The 19937-nt window shown below is 57.9% G+C and overlaps 3 protein-coding genes across 3 annotated transcripts; all 3 read left to right on the top strand.

Annotated features, from left to right (window-relative positions):
* Positions 1-571: 571 nt before the first annotated feature.
* On the top strand, positions 572-10843 carry JKF63_02172 (uncharacterized protein; the record flags this gene model as incomplete). Its single annotated transcript, XM_067898214.1, has 1 exon — positions 572-10843. The coding sequence occupies one exon, from the start codon at positions 572-574 to the stop codon at positions 10841-10843; it is 10272 nt and encodes a 3423-aa protein (XP_067754371.1).
* Positions 10844-13590: 2747 nt separating this feature from the next.
* JKF63_02173 (uncharacterized protein) lies at positions 13591-16137 on the top strand (the record flags this gene model as incomplete). The annotated part of the gene is made up of 1 exon (XM_067898215.1): positions 13591-16137. One exon carries the CDS (start codon positions 13591-13593, stop codon positions 16135-16137), a length of 2547 nt encoding a protein of 848 aa, XP_067754372.1.
* A 1325-nt stretch (positions 16138-17462) lies between these two features.
* JKF63_02174 (uncharacterized protein) lies at positions 17463-19395 on the top strand (the record flags this gene model as incomplete). The annotated part of the gene is made up of 2 exons (XM_067898216.1): positions 17463-18887; positions 18919-19395. The coding sequence occupies 2 exons, from the start codon at positions 17463-17465 to the stop codon at positions 19393-19395; spliced, it is 1902 nt and encodes a 633-aa protein (XP_067754373.1).
* Between the last annotated feature and the right edge of the window lie 542 nt (positions 19396-19937).

A 19937-nucleotide genomic window follows, 5' to 3' on the forward strand; every position in this document is an offset into this window, starting at 1 on the left:
AAAAGAAATCAGAAGGAAAAACAGTCGTCTTTTTTTTCTGTTTTACTGTTTCAATTTGCTTATATCTGCCCTTCTCCTTTTTCCTTCGCGCCTTTTACGCGTCCACTCAGCCCCCCCCCCTCCCCTCCCCTCCCCTCCTCTGACTCGATCTCTCTCTCTCCCGCTTGAGTTTGACGACCACTATCGACGCCCTCTGGTGCTGAGCGGACTCCTGTGTTAATATTTTCTCCTCCCTTTTTTTTTTTACGCTGGTGCCCTTTTACTGTTTGTCCTTCTTTCCATCGACGCTTTTACACGGAATACCATCCCACTTCGAGAGGCGTTCTCTAGAGTGTTGAAGGGGGCGGCGGGCTGAGTGGGGGAGGTACTCGTGGTGGAGCTGCGTTTTTCTTGTGTGTTACCTCACCAGTCTCCGTTTTGTTTCTACTCCCACACATTTGTTCGCCATCCCCAGTAACGCGACACCCAACGGACTCACCCCCCCCCCTTGCTCTTGAGGGGATACCCCCACCACCGACTCGCGCTCGAGTTAAAAAAAGATAGTTGCTTCCTTCTTTGCCGTATCCTCGCCATGTTGAGCTTTAAGAGCATTGCCGGGTTCCTCAAGAAGGTGGGCCGTAGCCGCGAGGATAACAGCAGAGAGGGTCATCAGAAAGGCGGCGCAAACGAAAATCATGCCGGAGCAGGAATCAACGGTGCTGCACTCGCAGGCTCCCCTGCCTCAGCAGCGACTGGTGACGCAAGTGATGGAGCACATAGCCGCCCATACTCAGGAAGCAACCGCAACGCCCTCTCAAACAGCCCAAATCCAGCAGCTATGTTGCACCATGGAGATGCCGCCCACGACTCGAATTTAAGTGAGTTCCCTACATCAGGGATGCTGTCTACCTTTGGCGACAACGTGACGCTCACGTCCTCGCACATTCTTACGGGGCTGCAACCGAATACGAGCAATCAAGATGTGCTGCTGCACATTCAACGAGCCGTTCGGGAGCGCAGCGAGCAGCTGCAGCAACAAGAGCGAGAAGAGCAACAGCGTTCATCTAACGTATTGTTACACAACGGCAGTGATGGCAGCGCCGCTGCTGGTAGTGAGAGTACTTCACCAGCAGCGGCGAAGAGGCAAAAGGGTTTCTCCCCCATACCCATGGCCGCCAACGATGGTACCGACACTCGAACGGCTCAGAGCGATCACGCACACCTTACCGGCCCAGCAAACCTGAAGGCGGATAAGGCGACGCCGGCAGTGGCGCGGGACCACGTGCACAAGCTCCAGAAGATGCGAGCGGAGATGATCGATGCACTAGATGTGTGCCTGCAGGAGGTGCCAGAAGACCCATTCACGTGGGGAAGCAGCAACGGGGGTACGTACGAGGGCGATCGTGGGCGGAACGCCAAAAATGCGGCAGATGCGCACCCACAGGAGCGTTCCAGTGGTGCGCCGGACTCCACGGTAGACAATAACAATGACGGGTTAGCCGAGGGCACGAGGACGGAACTGGAGCTCGTCGCACCACGACAGGAAATCCCCACAGCCGCCAACTCACCGGGTGTGGCTGAGCCGACAACCGCGTTATCGCACGAGTCTCCATCCCCACCAGACTTCGGCTACTACGAGTGGCGGCGGCTTCTAATGGAAATCATCAACCTGCTGGTGCGCATTGACAGAGCCCTTCTCCAGGATGTGCGTCTCCGCGCACTCGGACGCCCCGTCCCTGCCAACAACCGTGCAACCAGCTACAAAATGACGGAGTTCCGATGGGAGCATCTCTCGCAGGTTTTCCCGACTCCTGCGGAGTGTGGGCAAACTCCTGGCGCCTTGGAAGGGGTGACGAGTGGTTCACGTCGAAGTCAGGTGCCCTTCTCATCCACCCCCGGCCCTGTGGGACACTCCCCGCACGGTGAAACGGCGCCGCTGAACTCGCCTCTTCATTCCAGGAATGCGGACCCCGCTGCGGTCGTCAGAATGGCAACGCCCCGCGAGAGTATCGTGACACCTGCGACCACCAAAACCGCTGCCAGAACGACCTCCATTTCCTCTTCCCGTAGCATGGGCAAACGAGCTCTGGTTGATAACAGCGTGATATCGCCCGATCCGCCAGTGGACCTCGTCGTTACGAAAGAGGACAAGAAGATGGTCGAGGAGCTCCTCACCATCGCGTGTTCTCTGGCCACCTGGGCAATCGTAAAGGCGATCTTGCGCCATCACTTACATACACTAGAGCAGCGCCAGAGCCGCAACAGTCTCTCTCCGCTGAACAGGGAAGCCACGGCCTCCATGGCTAGCGCTCGTCTCAGTGCAGATATGTCTGCATCGGCGACAAGCACGGAAGTAGCAGGAGCTGGCAACACCAATGCCACTGGGCGGCCACCGCTGGCCCCCCCAGCACCGCCTCCGCCAGCGGTGATGAATAGCGCTGCCTGCCCCAGCGACGGTGCGGAATCCGAGGCGGGAGTAGCGGCAGCATCAGCAGCGACGGACTGCGACCAAGGCAAGAGCGCAAATAACGTCAATGTGGTGGACGAAGTGGAGACGATTCCGTACATTGACTGGGCAGCTGTGGTGCAAGAACTGTCGGAGTGGATTGGAGAGCAGCATAGTGTAACACTTGCCGAGTGTATCCTTTGCGCAAGCTTCTTGCGCGATGATGGACGCGAGATGGTGCTGTGCATGCTGCAGACCCCTAAACCACGGCGACTGCTCACGAGCATTCACCAGAATGCTGACAAGCTGCGCCGAGCGCACCTAGACTCGAGTCTTAGCTGTGCGTCGCCTCCGCGCATGGCGACTGCAGCGACGGCACCGGCAGGTATCTCCACCACCACGGTCACGGCCCCATCTGGATCGGTCCCGGCAGCGACATCCAGCCCACTAACGAGCAGCGGGACCCCGTCAACAAGCAGTGGCAGTGGAGCGGCTGCTGCAACACCTCTCGCAGGCACCTCCACAAGCACCACACAAACAGGAGCCACGTCCTTCCTTCTGACACCCAAGAGAAGCTACGTCGCCCCGGCAGCGGGGGCATCCTTACCACCCAACACGACCCGGGCAATGCCGGAGGATCCAACGCTGGTGATGGACGATCTTGTGGCACAGCTAGAAATGATATACCGCAAAGCTGTCGCCAACACCTGGGCATCCTACCTTGAGGACGCCATAGAGGCGGATATGCGGCATCTCTCGATATCATCTGGCACCACCAGCGGCGCACCAGGTATTTCCACTGTGAGCAACCCCGTCGCGTTGTCGACCTCTACGGCAGTGACTCACCTCACAACGGCAGGTGAAGAGTTATCAAGACAAAGCGTTGACCACACAGCCGCAAATGCAGCGTCACCGCCGCTGTTGACGCAGCCTCACCAGGAGCGCATTACAGACACCAAAACCCTCTGCCGCCTTGCAACCGCGTTCTTCTTCGGCTCGGATGCGTGGCCAGAGAATAAGCGGGACCGTCTCTTCGCGCTACTCTTCCGCAGTATGCGTGGCAGGATGGAGCGGTACAGTGAGTCTGCCGCGACGCGGCGGAACATGCGTCGCGGCACGTCCTACCTCGCGTTCCCGACGCACACACCACCATCTGCCTTGGCAATCCCTCTCGAGCCCCACCCCTTCGTCGAGCTTCCCATGGCTGGAGCTCCCGCAGCAACAACAGCCCCAAGCAGTACAGGCGCCTCACCATCGCAGAGCCTCTCAAACCCACCCCAGATGACCTCAACTGCCCCCTCCGCTCCCAGTGCTGTGGCGGGCATGACACCAACCAAGTTCAGCGTGGAGGACACCTCCACACGGGCACCGCCGTCTGGTGGGGGCTCGACCGCCTTCAGCACTGCAGGTGGTGTCGGTACCCCGACCACAGCCCGTCATGGCGTGGCGCCGTCGCCCCAGTTGGCTGTTCAAATTCTTTCATCCAATGGGAGCACTGCGGCCATCTCGACCCACAGCACTCCACTTACCGCCTCGCTTCTTGCGAGCCGAGACGGCGGCACCACTGATGTCGATATGTCGGTGACGGGAACAGGAGGGTCAAACCCCTGCACTGACATCCTCACCGTGGGACAAACGGATCGGCCAACGTCGTGGACGCCATTTGCCTTTGCGATGACACCACCAGAGCCCTCGACTCCGCCGCCGGAGTCACACCACTTGAGCTCCAGTAACACAGCTCAGAGGGGCGCTGAAGAGGGACACCAAGAAGGGGGCGAGGACCACGCTGGCAGGCGTACCATGGAGACCAGTGCATTATCCATACCGACGGTCAACCTGCACGTGATTGGCACCGCGGTGCAGCCCACAGCGTCCAAGGGCGGAGACAGCGCACTGGAATCTTTACTGCTGGAGCGGATCGTGAACATGTCTTGGTCAGCGGCGCTGCACAAGCGGGGTGAGCAGTGCTTGACCGCGAAGCCACCGCGCCTTGATGAGGCGGAGCAAGACGCGCTGGAGGAGCGTCTCGTCGCAAGCGCTTTTAGTGAGTTCCGCGCCCGCCAGCGTGCCATCGTCTCCCTCATTAATGCACGTTTGGCGTCCGGCAAGTCGGTGGAAGCATTATCAAATGCGCAGAAGCACTTCAAATTCGAAAAGAAAGACTGGACAAGCCACAACCAAACGATTTTCTCTGCGATGCGATACCTGCAATCAATGGTGTTTCTTGTGCGGGCCCAGGCCGCGTGCCGTGTCTACGGCGCCGTCATTGAAACAGTGCAGTTCGTGCTCCCCCAAGCCGCCCTGTGCGAGCAGATGCTGCAGGTACTAGCTCCACGGCCGCGAGGTGACTACATCCTTCGCTTCGGCGACTGTCGCTCAAAGCTGCTTCGGTCCTACGTCTACCTTCTAAAGGAAGGCTGGCTGGCGCACGCTGCCTTCAACGACTTGGCGAAAGCGGAAAAATACTTCGTCAAGTGTGCGCAGGTCATGCAAATGCTGCGGCGCCGCGTGCGAGAGACGGAGCTGTTCGCCGCTTATATGGAGCGCGGGGCGCAGCTAATGAAACTAAAAGACTACAAGCAGTCGGTGGAGCTCTTTCGTTGTGCCGTGAAAATCGCCAAGAAGTCGTTGCAGGTGGCCGACACGGCAGCTAATGCGAGCGGCGAAGGCACCACCTTCAGCCCAGGCAGCACCATCGGCTCCAGCGCACCGCCGCCTAGCTCAAGTAGTATGGCCAACGTGGAGACTGCAGCGTCTGTCGCGGCTACTGGCCTCGTCGCAAAGCTACCACCAGCAGCGTCGCAGAAGCACTTCCACCGAAATCTGCACCTGCGTGCTGCCGGATCGGGCAGTCTCACCACTGCCGAGGAGCATATCCCTGGTGTGACCGACGCTGTTGAGGACGACCTGGAGCTGGTCTGGCGCGTGGCAGAGAGCGAGCGCATGCTTGCGCTTTCTTTTGTCACTCAAGCTGAACACGAGGTAAATGTGCGGGAACGTCGCGAGGAGCTAAGCAACGCTGTAACAAGCGCATACAGCTCGCAGCGGTCACTGCAGCGGTGGCAAAGGATGGGTGGAACACCGAAGCGGTTGCTGACTGCGGTTCCGTGCAGTCTCATTGTCATTTGTAAAGGGCTGCTACTCCTGAACCAGCCGCGCAAAGCCGCCCTGCTTTTGGAGCCGCTCATCGAGAACAAACCGAACTCATCACTGGTGCGGCCGCCCATGTGGGAGGAAATCCTGCACCCGACAGAAGACCCGTACACAACGGAGGACGTGGTGCTGCGCACGTACGTGAGCACTGTAAAGATCGCCGTCTTCATGATTTACGCACGGTGCCTCGCCGAGTTCGACGGTGACCGGGCCCTCCGCGCCGTGACGCAGGTCGATCAGCTACTCCAAGAAAGTGACGCCTGGATCTGCACTATCCGTAACGAACTCCACCGCGCACTAGAGGACTTGGGCGCCAAAGACAAAGCAGTAACCGGCAACCTGAACTCGCCACGTAGTGCGCAAAGGATCGAGGTACTGCGGAATGGCGATGACGTCTCGTCACGTGGTGCGGTGGGACATGGGCCCAACAGCGAAGATGGCGAAGATGCGCAAAGCTACAGGCGACAGAACCACGGCAATGGCGCAGAGCCCATCGACCCCGCCTCCACCGCTGCCGTGACAGCCGCCAAAGGCACAGCTCGCACGATCGAGGTGCCACACCTGCAGATGCCGACAAGCCATTCCTCCACTGGGTCGCCGTCGCCGGTAGATGAAGGCCGCTACAGCCAGGGCTGGAACTCGTCGGATGATGCCCCGCTGCGGTTGCGACAGGTGACAGTGGCGGGAACTGGGGCCAAAGCTCAATCCACGTCTGCGCACAACGATCCGTTGTTGGGTGGTGATGGTCCCGGTGCTGCCGTAATGGAGGACGACGACCGAAGTCATCGTAGCACGTCCATCCAGATGAGCGGGGCGGGTGGCGACCGCTTTGAAATGGATGCAGCCTCTGCTGTAAACAACACGAATGCCGCCCTCACGAGTTCCACTTCGATTTCGACGCTACTAAACCATCAAAGCTCTCACGCCAAATCTCCTAATTTGCCACCGATTCGAGTGCACACGGGGAGCTCGAGTAAGTGTATGACAGCTCTGTTCGCTCTCCGCGAGGCCAAGTCGCACATCCGCAAGGCGCTTCGAGACATATTTATAGTCAGCGGGGACGCCCACTCCCTCATCAAGAACTGGGAGGAGGCACTGAAGGTCTATTCGCATGCCCTCGTCATCACCATGAGCGAAGTCGAGGCCGCCAGTGCAGCGGCGCAGTCACGTCGCTGTGCCGGCAAGAACACCCTGCGACCTCACTTCGCACCACCCAAGACGCCGAAAGACTCAATTAATATGGGCAAGAGGACGCCGCCGTCTGCATCCGACTACGCCAACAAGAGTCCACGCAAAAACGGTGGTGATGACACCAGCAACTGCCTACAAGGCTGGGGCCCCGTTGTCCCCCTCGACGAAGAGTTCTTCCTATGGGACGAGGAAGATGTGCTCATTGCAGACAACCTCGTCAACCGTGAACTGACCGCGTCGACAGCGGCGAGGGACCTGCGAGCCGTGGTAGCTGACGAGGAACGGATGGACTCGCGCGCGTGTGAGAGCGTTGTGCTCAGTAAACTAGCAAAGGTGTACCACGCCCTCGAAAAGCCCACCACCGCAATCCACTACCACACCCTTGTCATGGAGTACGCGAACGAGTGCAATGACAAGCTACTGGCCTATAACTCGGTGTTGAGCCTCGCTCGGCTATACACTGCAGCAAACATGAACGACAAGGCGCGTGACGCGTGGGCGAGAGTGAGTGACCTGGCGAAGGAGTACGAGGACAAGGAAGTGAGTCGGGAGACGATGCGAAACATCGTGGCGGGCCAGGAAGCTGCTGGTATGTATATGGAGGTCGTGAAGACCGCGGAGGAGCTCGAAAAGCTGGCAACCGGCGAGGAGGGCGAAGATGCCGCTAGAGACAGCCGCTTCGCTCTTGAGGCGCTGGCGAACGCAAACCTGCAGCTAGGCCAGTTCGACGCCTGCATCGCTGCCCTCGACAGTCGTGAGAAGGTCCAGGAGAAGTCAGCGGAGTGGAGCGGCGCGCTGCTGAGCATGCGCGCCAAAGCACGAATAGGCTTGAACAAGCCGGCAGAGGCTATCAAGGTGATGCATAGCTGGGCTGCCAAGGCTCGAAACCTTGGCAATTGGGTGGAGCTCGGCAAGGCGAACTCGGCGCTCTCTTCAGCATATGCCTCAGAGAACCAAAACACGCTGGCGCGGAGACACCATGAGGCTGCGCTGAGGGCATTCGCCCTCGTTGAGACGCTCGACGAGGAGTGCCGTCACATCGCACTGGACAGCGCGCGTTGGTTGGTGCACTACGCTTACCTCGATGAAACAACGGTTCAGGTCGACCCTGCGCTAACGTACACCGGTGACAACACCCAGACGAGCGACTCGGAGATGAACGACGGCAACTTGCGCTACACGGACAACGGTCTGGCAAACCTCAGCGGCGACCTCGGGGTACTGCTGGCCAGGGAGGAAGAACTGCGCCGTACATCGTCCATGTTTGGGGACGATTCCACATTTGAACGAAACGATGACGACGTCGACTTTGGTGGAGAAAATCTTTTATCGAATCAGAGCATGTTTGGGGGGCGGCCCCCTGGGCTGTTGCTTGACCAGGACACGATGGCGCCGGCGGACGGTGACAGTGACGACGACGCGGGAGAAGCAGCAGCTGACGAAGACGACGCACAGTCTCTAGAAACTTCCTTCACCTCCCCATTACTGGCGCCGAAGGACTCGAGCTTGCCGACCCAACCGCCCTCCTTCGCCTCCAGCATGAAGGTGTCGATTCGAGGACTTCCCGGCCACACGGATGATTCCCTGGGAAGCGACAAAGACCACAGTGAATGCAGCAGCAGCAGCGCAGGGCAATCGGACGGTGGCGAAAACGAGGTTGGCGACGACGTGGAGGACGAGGCGCGACGGCGGCTGGAGGTGGACGCGGCACCCCGCCCCACAGATACGGAAGACGCTGCAGAACACCGCCAAGACTCTCAGCGGGCAGGAAGCATCGAGGGAGAGGAGGCCATTGACTTGGCAAATCAGAAGAAGCCCCCACCGAAGCCGGCCCCAGTGGCATCGACGCCAACCGTCACCACCGCGGCGCTCAAACCTACAACGAACACTTCGACAGTAACCGGTAGCGGTGCACCGGCCAGCAAGTCCGCCTCAAGCACCTACGTGCCGCCGCCAACGAGTCTCGCCAATGTCTCTATTTGCAGCCGCCCCGCTGCAGCAGCGGCGGGTACCGATGTCTTGGAGCTGCAAGTTGACGTGAACCGCCCTACTGCCGAGCACGCGACGCTCTCTGGCCCCAACTCCCCTCTGCTTAGCTGTTCCCCTCGCGGATCCGCTGTTCAAGCGGGACTAAATGCGACCGCTGGCGCCGCCAGTGTTGGTGCTGATAACAATCAAGAACGAAAGCCCTCGACGGTGCGCATGACGTACTTTCGAGGTGCGCTTGAGATCATCGAGACAGCGGCGCAGATGCTTCTTGTGCCCCGCAGCGGGCGCCACATTGTCATTCCTTACAGCCCAGCCGAGGCAGTTGACTTTGCCTTACTCACTCACCCGCAGTCCCTCTTCGTCTTCTACTTCGCTGAGTACACCACCGAGTACGGAGCGCAGTGTGACGTAATTGTCCGTCCTCCTCGCACCGCTGGCTTCATTAAATTGCGAGTGCAGGTCTCTCTGAAGGAATACCACAGCAAAGATGCGATTAGTGCACGAATGGCGTCCACATCAACCGAGATTTCAATGACAGGGGATCACAACAGCGCCGCGGAAACGGCTGGCTCCGTTCTGCCACCCGCTCACCCGTTCGGGACGACTATGGCGCGCACTGTAACGGGAGGCTCGGCTGCAAGCCTGACCCCCAGCAACGAGGCATCAGCTGGGCTGCGCGCTGCCTTGAATGAAGAAACGTTGACGTGCCTCCGCAACCTCTACGCAGACGCCTGGCAGCCCATCGTGGATCGTATGCGCCGCGAGCACGTGACCTACCAAGACGCCGAGACGGTCATAATAATGCCGGACGTGTCCATGATGCATCTGCCCTTTGCCGGCTTCTCGCCATCGTCCAACTACGGTGAGGAAGAGGAGGAGGCGGCACCACTTGGAGAGCAATTCACGCTGATTGTGACACCATCTATGACACACTTTGTAAACCATGGCATGACACAGCAGCCGCACCGTCGGAACGAAACGAGCGGGGCACTGGACCCTGCCGCTGAGAAATACATATTCTTACCCTACGATAGTAGGTCCGCCGCAGGTGCTGTGGCACCGAGTGCTCCGCTGGCGATGTCAACCTTCACGGTGTGTGCGCCATCCACCCCGAGTGTGCGTCCACAGCAGCAGCCGAAAACCAGCGCGGGTGCAGCTGAAGCCTCGACCGCAACTGCGCTCACGCCCATGGTAGAATCTACCAGCAGCAAGGCACCTCTGCAAAGCTCCGCAGCGCCTCTTGTATTGCCTGCCCACTCCCTCGTAGACTCCGTGCCCACTGGACACCCCACTGCCGCCTCTGCAACTGTAGACGACACAGGTGTGCGTAACAACCTTGCTCCAGCTGACATCACTTCCGCCCCGCCAAGCAGCAGGCCGAAGCTGCACAAAACCCAAAAAAGTGGCACCTTTGACGAACTTCTACGCACTTGGCGGGTGTACCGTGGATGCACACGCAAGGAACTCATCCAAGCCTTTACAGATGTGCACACGAGGGCAATGATATTTCTTCCCCCCATTGACCAGGGCTCAGTTCGAGTTGCAGACGGCGTCGTGACGATCCATGACCTCGCGCAGAATCTGCTGCAGATACGTGCACAACAGCAGTCGGCCGCTAACGCCGCCAACACTTCCATCAATCCCAGCACCACCCCTACAAATGCAGCAGCCTCAACTTCGAATGCCGCCTCGTTTGTGGCGAGTAACAACACCCCTGGTGCTACTGTGACCACGACACCACCGCCGCTGTTTCTCATACCTCCACTCTGCACCCACATGGATCTACTAATCCTCACTGCAAACCGCAGTCAGTACCCTACAGTCAGCGATCCCGGTGCATCGGCAAAATTGTGCATGGAACTGGGCGTGCACCGAGTGCTACGACTCAACATTCTTCATGGCTTATCGCCAAATGACGAGCAATGCACCTTCATCGCATTGTACCTGGCCAATCTCAAGAAAGTGATGCGGTGGTCGCTGCGGAACCCGTACGCGGTGGCACTCCGCACCACTATTGCCGAGGCGCGGAAACTGGGCATGTCCTCGAACACGTGGGGCGCCTTCACTCTGATGGGCAATCCGTGAGTAGCAAGGGGACAGCGCACCATCTGAGTTACAGGTGTACGTGTGGGGGTAGGTGTTTAGCTTCTCTTGACTAGATGGCGCCCCTGTGACATATTTCTTGCGTTCTTTGCCTTGCTGTTTCACATCACAACAGCATGCTGATGTATACATAATCACATCCCAACATCGTCGTGCACCGGCATTTCTCTGTGTTTGAGCTCCTCTCCCCCCCCTTTTTTTCCTCCCTCCCTCCCTCCCTCCCTCCTCCCTTTTTTTTCCTATAGGAGTTCTAGGCGATTGACTTTGGTGAAGCGGACAAGAAGACCCTCAGCGATTTTCTCTTTGTCTCTTGTCTCTCTGTTATATACCATGCTGTCGTGTGTCTTTTGTTACCATTGTGTTTTGAGGCGTAGTAGATGTAGTCACCGCCACTGCCGTTGGCATCCTGTGCTCGTGCTATTCTGTCTTCTCCCCCCCCCTCCCTCCCCGCCTCCCTTGCTGCTCCTCCTCACATCACACATACACACCACGCAAATGGAAAACCTCGACCCGTCTTCCTTTTCCTGACTTTTCTGCGTTGTTCCCACATGTCTTCGTCTTTTGGTGTGTGAATATCCTCCACCCCCCCCCATTTGCCAACGCCGTGTCGCTTCTTGTGGGGACAGGGTCAAGGACCTACGGCGTAGGGAACTCAGAGCGATGTATCGCTGCGAATACCGAGCGTCGAGTCGTGGCTGGCGTTGTCCTGGAGCAACCCGCGACACTGCACACACTTGCGCCGTCCACGCGATGAGCAAAGTCTCAGCGTGATGCTAACCCATCTCACCCCCAGCCCGTGACCGACCGGGGTGGTGATGTCTGTGGAGCTCGACTCAAATAGGTCTCTGTGCAGCAAAGTGAAATCGACTCTATCGGGGAGATATACCTTTTACGGTGACTGAGTCATCGTGCGCTGCCGTCTATGGATGCGGTAAGCGTTGATTATGATGGTTTTATTGCTGTTTTTAAAGATCTCTTCCTTTTGTCGGAATCGCCTGTTGGGACCGCAAGCCGCTCCTTTTTTTCTTCTGTAACCACCACAGTCCTCGTTGGATTTTCCAGTGCTTCTCCGGCGAAGACGTCTGTGTGTGCGCATATTCGAAGCACCACCACTCGCTCGCTCGCTCGCTATCTCCCTCCTGCTGATAACCATCGGTCGCACCCGGTCCACACTTCAAACGATCATGGCATTATGCATACTTTTTCCTTTGTGTGTGTGTGTGTGTGTGTGTGTGTGTGTGTTCTCATCGCTTTTTTTGTCGGCTACAACCCCCTATGGTGTGTGTAAATCTTTCTTGTTTTCAAAGATGGGTAGAGTGTGCAAGAATTTTGTGTGTGTGTGTGTTTTTCTGGGTTTGGGGGTGGGAGGAGGGGACACTGACGCGTAAGCTCCAAGTGTGCTGGAGGCGTGTGGGCCCCACACCTCCCACTCTCTACTTTCTTCTCTGTGCCTCCCTCATGTCCTGTTTGCAAAGGACCTAGGACATGGCGCGCATATCGACGGTGTGTGTGTCTGTGTGTGTGTGTGTGCTGCCACCCACGTCGATTCGTGTATGTTGTCTGAATGCCAGTGTTTGGGTGGTACTCTTTTTTTGTATTGGGGATGTTGTCGCAGTTGTTTCCGTTGGTGCTCATTTTGTTGATGTGACTGTCATCGTGGTGCATTTTCCTTATAGTGCTGCCGCTTTGACCCTGTGTAACTCGTCCTCACCCCGCTTATCACCATCCCAATATGCATATATATGTGTATATGTGTACATATTGGTGTATATGTGTATGTGCACGAATGAGTGTGTGGGTGGGTCTGTGGGTGTGTCTGTTGTGCTGTGCTGCGCGTAGGATGAATGAGCTTTTTTTTAACCCGGGCCCTCACTCCAATGCAAAAAAAAAAGTTCTCAAAAGAAAATCAAATAAATTAGCGTGTGAGGCTTTCGCCGTACTCGTGTTGAACCGGGTAGCAACACTAGCCCTATTCTGCTGCGGGGGGGGGGGAGGGGGCATTAGGTGTAGTGCACCGCGGGGAGGGAGGAGGGATAAAACATGATAGCGCTGCACATCACGCCCACCCGCGCAAAAGCCGGTTGAGGGGTGTTAGAAGAAGATCCTTCCCGAGGTCTGGCAATGGTGTGTTTGGTTTCTCGCTCTGCACATCCCCACCCCCACCCGACAGGATATGCTAATATCTCCGGGGGAGAGGTAACACTGGCGCGCCTCCGATGCGTCTCTCGCCTCTCTTGTCCCCTCTGCCTAAAGCAGTGCGAAGCCTTTCCGTACCTCTCTCGCTCGCTCTCTTCTTCATCGATCCCTGACTTTACCTACGCTCTTGTGAATCTCTTTTCCAATCGGGGGGCGGGGGAGAGCTGCTGTTCATCCGGGGACCCCCTCTAGAAGAAACAGCGGACCACCACCATTCTCTTGAAGCATACATACACATACACATACACAAGCATACACTCATATACACACATATAGACACATCCCATGAACTGGGAGCACAGACGTCATCAAGACATACATACACGCTATAACGTCGAGAAAACGGAAAAGAAGGCAAGTGGAATTTTTTTCAAAAGCAATTGTCTCTAGCGCCTCTGTAGCGCTCCCCCCAATCCCGTTTCCTCCCTGCCTTCCTCCCCATCCCTCACCCCCCCCCCACACACACACACAAACACGATTTCTCTGAATCTTTTTTTGTGGTGGTGGTGGTTGGTCTGCTTTGTGGTACGTCAATGGCCTCCTACAACCCCATCCCACTGCCGGTGCGATTTGACAGCAATGTTAGCCTCACCCTGCATCAAGCGTTTCTCTCGACAGCCGGCGTGCTGCTCAGCGATCCTGTGGCGCGCGTCCATGTTGTCACGGTCAAAACACGGCACACGACGCCGCCTTCCTCAGCACCCAACGCGAATTCTCGCAGCCGCAACTACGCCGCAGCGGAGGAGGGAATCCGTGTGGTACTGAACTCGAAGGAGGTGGCCAAAAGCAAGCCCCGCTTTTTCACCTCACACCCCAACTTCAACGAGACGTTCCATTTTACTATAGCAGAGCCGAGCGCCCTGACGTCGCTGGCGACTCCCGGAAAAGCAGTTGCGGACAAAGCTGTCGCCTCCGCGCAAGGCGGCAAACGACGGGATGAAGGTAGCAATGAAATCGCAAGCGCCGTGGACTACGTAGTCGTCACGATCGAGTCCGCTGACGGCACTGCCTTCTACGGAGAAGCGTACGCGCCATTCAGCCCCCACTGTAGCAGTTCCGCCCCCGCCGCGAACCCGGTACGTGTGATGTTGGCACCACGCAACTCCCTGGATACCTTAGACCCACTGTTTCTGGAGGACAACGCGCTCCTGGAAGCAAAGCACCTCGACGACTTTGGGTTTGTGACAATGAGTTGGGAGGTCGCCGTGGTGCCACATGGTGGAGCACTGATGGGCACTGAGCCTTTGATTACCTCATCCCTGCCCTCACGCGATTCTGAACCGTTCCCAGTCGGATTGACCCTGCGGGCGACATGGCTGGCGCGTGCCGCCGCCTACGTACGCGGTGCCCGATACACAACGTCCGTCGAATTTGGAGGACAGGACCGCTTCATCCTCTCCGATTCACAGCAGCCGCTGTGCCTTACGCTGCAAGGAGTGTCAGCCGAAGCAGAGCTACGCCGCGCCGTCTTCCACTGCTCTGTTCAGAGCATTGTCGAACTCGAGAAGTCGTACGACGTGGCAGTGCCGCTCCCGCTCCCGCCGCTGACCTCTGCAGCGGCTCGCAACCGTGACATTCGGTGGACCGCGCCGGTTCGCACCTCCAACGGCGTAGACCTTGGTTTACTGATCGTCACGATGCGCGTGTCTAGCAAGCCGCTCTTCGCCGACACCCCGCGCTGCCCAGATATAGAATGCACACGTGTGAATGACCCGATTCACCAAGAAGAACACCAGCACGTGGCACAGCTCTGGGGGAAGTCACAACCCCCACAGGTACCGCCCGGCGCTTACCAGCCGATTGCCTGGGAGTCCCATCAGCACGTTTCGGAGGCTGCGCAGCGCCAGCAAAGGCGGCAATGCATCCTGGAAGCGGAACCTACCGCCGAGCATGTGCGCCACATTTTTGATGTTCTCATGGGTCGCACGTCGCTCGATGTCGGGGTGGCGCGGTTGGCGGCGACCTTCAGCACCAAAAGTCCCGCAGAGGTGACGGCCGGGGACTTACGGGAGCTGATGGTCGGCTGCGCTTTTCATGCGGCAAAGCTGTCTGTGCAGGATGCGGCGCGCTTCTGCTTTGTGGCGCTGCGCCGCGACATCGAGGACGCTGTAGCAGCGGAAGAAGTTCAATACATGGTGGACCATTGCCTGCTGGAAAAAACCATCGAGATGCCGGCGAGGGAGCGGAAGCGACTAGTCACCGACCTGTTCGCCAATGTCGCCACCATCTCATACCATGACTTTGCGAGATACATGTTGCACAACTACGCCCTGTGGGCAGCACTTGGTGTCCCGCTAACCGTATCCGAGTCAGTGTCGAGTGGGCAGCGTCAGCATGCCGCTCTTCTTCGCCCGTCAGAATCAAGCGGGGTCGTGCTGGACGTCGCCACCTTCCCCCAGCAGCCGCGAGAGCCTAGTGGCGCGCCTGTGACAGCGGCAGCGGCAACCGCCACACAAGGCACCACAGTGGCCCTTGCAGCCGCACTCGCCGACCCTGCCTCCCCCAACGCCTGGCGAACGTTTGTGGTGCGTGTTGCACAGTCTCCTCAGAAGGCGTTCAGCGTGACTGCCCACGCGACAGACCGCATTAGTGACGTCATGAAAATGGTGGAAACCAGCACCGGTATTAAGGTGGCGCGACAGGAGTGGCGAGTGGTCAGCGGTGCGGCAGACGCTGCTGCAGCGGCGCAGAAGCCGCTGGATCCCGTGACATTAGTGGGCAACACGACGCTTGGCCTCCCATCAGCCCTGCGCAAAAGTTTAGCGTCTTTGGCCTCCTCGAGCTCTCCCATCGACGCTGCGCCGGAGGCTTGGGTCTATGAGGTGGAGGAGACTGTTCAAGTGCGCTTTCACGTGAAGGATCAACTCCACGGTAAGAAGGAGTGGCAGGAGCGGCTTCCGGTGAAAGAAAAGGTTTTGAAAGTGCGTGCCGCGGTGCAGCGCCGGACACTCATCCCACTTTCTCGCTGCACGCTCACCTTAAAGCATAAAAATGGATTGGCAGCAAAAATGCAAGACCGCCACACTCTCGGACACTACCACCTGGTGAGCGGCGACGTCATCGAGGTCACGTACGACTAGCCGCGTGCGGCAGACTTGTTATAAAGCGCGGTTTTTTCGGACACCGTTTTAGGAATATAGGGGAGAGGGCATTGGGGTTGAGCCTTTTTAAAAGGAGATCCGCCTTCACTCTTACTCTTGTATAAGTTTTGTATGTGAAGGGTCTTCATTGGCGCCCCCCCCCCCTCTCAGCCTGTGGGCAGGGTAGTACTCACACCCGCATACCCCTTCATCATGGGCGTGATGCTTGGTGCTGCGAAGTGTTCGTGGGTAGATGTGCAGCGCTGTGGAGCCCCCCTATCCCCCACTTACACGCACACCTCGGTTGGGATTGTTAGCTACATTTTTTTTTCTGCAGTCCCACCGGGCGATCTGATTGCGTGTGTATGTGTGTGTGTGTTGTCGCTGGTCTGTCTGGACGTGAAGCTAGATTATCTGTCTGTGTGTTCCTTGACCCTCTCTTTTGTTTCCACTCACTGGATTCACGGCTTGAGATCGTTCGATGTTTCATGTCACGATGCCTCCCCACCCCACCCCACCTCTCACTCTTGTACGTGCGTCTGTTCATGTCTGTGAGCCTGCAACCGCAAACGGTGGCGTCTTTGTATTTCCGACGTCGGTGGGGCGGGGTGGGGCGGGGCGGGGCGGGGCGGGGGGGAAGGGGGGGTTGCCAGGTGCCTGTGTGTTGCTTCTCTGTTGGTCTCCTTTGAGAGGGAGAGAGAGAGAGCACGAAGGTGTCTAAGGAAGAGGTGGACCGAGTGGTTATTTATCATGGCAACGCTCTCCCCCCACCCCCTGTGAATTCAACCCATACGTACGAGTGGAAACTAGAGCCACCGATGCTGCCTCCACAAACATAAATGACTGCGAATCGAGGGAGGTCCAGTGGCAACTGTATTGGGTGCGCGGAAAGGCCTCTCACTGTCTATGCCCCCCCCCCCTCTTTGTAGAAGGGTGGGTTGAAAGTTCATTGCAGAGTTGTCTACCACGGACACAGACAGACGCACCCAGAGTACATTCCCCCAGCTCTATCAGGAGGTCGAAGCGGTGTCTTTGTTTCTCTCTTCCTCTCGAGCCCACTCCGTGATAGCTCTCACGGCACCTTTCCTGATTTCGACTGTGGATCTATACTTCTTGTCATGTACGCGCATTACTCCTTCGCTGGCTTGGTTGCATCTCACCTCGCCTTCAACTCTGCTGACCCGCCCTACTGCCACACACACACACACACTGTATGCATTGAGCAAGACGGAGACCACTTCCCAATTGGTGCCGCGAACGATCCTCACCTCCGTCCGCACATCTGTCCGTTGTGAAGTGGATTCACGCTTTCCGTCACCCGCAACATGCGCGACGTGGTGACTCTTTTTATCGAAGCAAGCGTAGCGAAAGGGGAGTGGAAGGCAGCTCTCAGTGCTCTCCAGCCACTGCGCGCAAGTGGAGGCAGTAGCGCCAGCGCAGGCTCCGCCGCCGCGGCGATTGAGGCGGCCTCGAATATCTTTCATCTCTCCAGCACCCTCTCCAAAAAGGGTGAGTGGAGTGCTGCGCTTGCGGTGCTGCGCAGTGCGCCATCGCCGACCTCTGTGCGGGGACGCACACAGTACTCGTCTGTGTATCTGGCAGCCCGCGTCCGGGCATACCACCATGTCCTGGAGGCCCGCTGCAGCTGTACAATGGCAGCAGTTGTAGAGAGCGCCACAGCAGACACATCATCGGGGGCACCTGCAGTTGACGTGAACGCGAACGCAGAAGAGATGTCCTTCGAGTCCGCTTTGGGGTTGGCAAGGGAGGCGTTTAGCCTGTCCGACAGTGCATCTGAGCTCTGCAGGTGGAGCAGGACTCCGTGTGGGGGGGGAACAATTGAAGAAAACATTCCAGAGTCGCCCCTTGCCCCTGTGGAGGGCCACTCGGCGGGGTCGGAGACGGGAACAGACTGTGTCGAAGCCCTCTTGAGGTGGTGCCGCTCGGAGCTCCCCCGGCGTTGCTCCCTCACTGGAGTGGCGATGAAGGAGCAAACAGAAACCGCCCTACAGGAGCTGACGGAGCTATCTGCCGTGGCCTTGCGGGGCATCTCAGACGTGTACATCGATGTATCACACAACACTTCAAAAAAAACCCAAATGAACACCGCTTCGGGCTGTGAACTCGATCCACAGTATCCACAAGCCGCCTCAGATGTGCAGCGCGCAGAGGCTGAGCTTTGGAAACTGCTTGCGAGCAACAGTCGAGCCACCGATTCGTGGGCAACCTCCCTCAGCCTTCTGCAGCAAATCCCGGCGGAGCGCGTCACCGGACATCTCTTTACTGCCCTCCTGCGACACCTCCTCCAGCATTACCGACAAAACGAGATCGATCGGTTGGTGTGCACGCTCGTACTGCTTAAAACGTTTGACGACAGCGCGCAGCAAAGCTCACAGGCGCTGACACGCACACTACCGTCATGTGACACGGCAAGGGCGCTGCGTGCGGACAGTGTTGTAATAAAAGTTGTTGCAGAGGCGTGCCACCGCTTGCGGCGCGCTGACCTGGCGGCTGCGCTACTTCTGGACACAGAAGCCCGCGCATCCATGACGCCGTCGGCAGCAGTGCCTTTGGTAATGACGCTGCGTGACGCTGGCGCCTCCCTGTCTGTTCTGATTTGGTGGGAGCTTCTACGGCAAGAGAAGTCTGCTCTGCGCTACCCACTTCTCCAGCACGCGAAGCTCAGTAGCTACGTGGCCTCGTGTGTTCTACGCAGCACTGCCGCAAGAAGCAGCGAGGTAGCACCAAAGCTGGACCCAGAGGCCGCCCCCCCCCTCGCCTGCAGCGAAAGAGACGCGTCTCGGCTCGGCCGCTTGCCGGGCCGGAGACTGGCAAAAAGCTCTCGATGCCTTTCGTGATGCAGCAGCTCCAGCGCATGATCCTGCCCTTGTCCTGCTGTTTGAACTTCGCCTGCTTCGCCAGGCCGGGCAGTGGAGAGCTGCGGTGCAACTTTTCAATGCCTTCTGTCAGACGCACCCTTACGTACGGAACTCCGAGCAGCCATCCTCGACCTTTGCTAACCAGAGACATGATGGCAGACGGAATGACGGGCGTCGCTGGTGCACCGGCCGTGGGGCCCCCGAGACGCACCCGGGTGAGGTGCGTGGTAGTGCCATGATGAGCGCATGCGCTGTCCTGACAATGGAGCATGCGGAGCAATGGATACCTCCGGATGTGCTGGCCCACCTGCGCCGGCAGGTAGAAAGCTTAAAGTCAGGAACAGTAGGAAGCGAAGGTGAGGCGGAGTCGCCTTCGTAGTCTCATCGAGCGAGGGGGGGGGGGAAGGGGAAGGGCAATATCGTGTTAAGATGATCGCGCATCCCTGATTGCGATTCTTTTTTCTCCGCTCAATTGAAGCCTTCACAGCAGGTGCGATGGGCGCACTCACAGACACCACAAAGGTACACAATCTGCACCTGGATTAGAAAAAACGGGGAGATGTATTAGAGCCAATGAGGGTCTAGTCGTCGATATATGGCAACTACGCCTTCAAACTCCCCTCCCCTCATCCCCCCCCCCATCCCCCTCCTCTCTTTCTTCTCTCTCGCGGTAGCGATCACGTGCAGCTACACACACAGAACAAGGTCGGTAAGGAAAAGATTGAATAGTCTTTAATCATTCTCTCTCTTCTTCTCACCCTGGGTTGTGTATGGCGGGTTGTTATCATTGCCGATGTGATACAGACTTCTCTACCCCTCCCCCCCCTCTCCCCTCCCCCTCCCGCCTCCGCTGGCACATCAATCAACTCGTCAGCTTATACGTGACCACACACATATTTTCCTTCTTTCTTGTTGTCTGTA

Source organism: Porcisia hertigi, chromosome 33 (genome assembly GCF_017918235.1).
Source record: "Porcisia hertigi strain C119 chromosome 33, whole genome shotgun sequence".
Lineage (NCBI taxonomy): Eukaryota > Euglenozoa > Kinetoplastea > Trypanosomatida > Trypanosomatidae > Porcisia > Porcisia hertigi.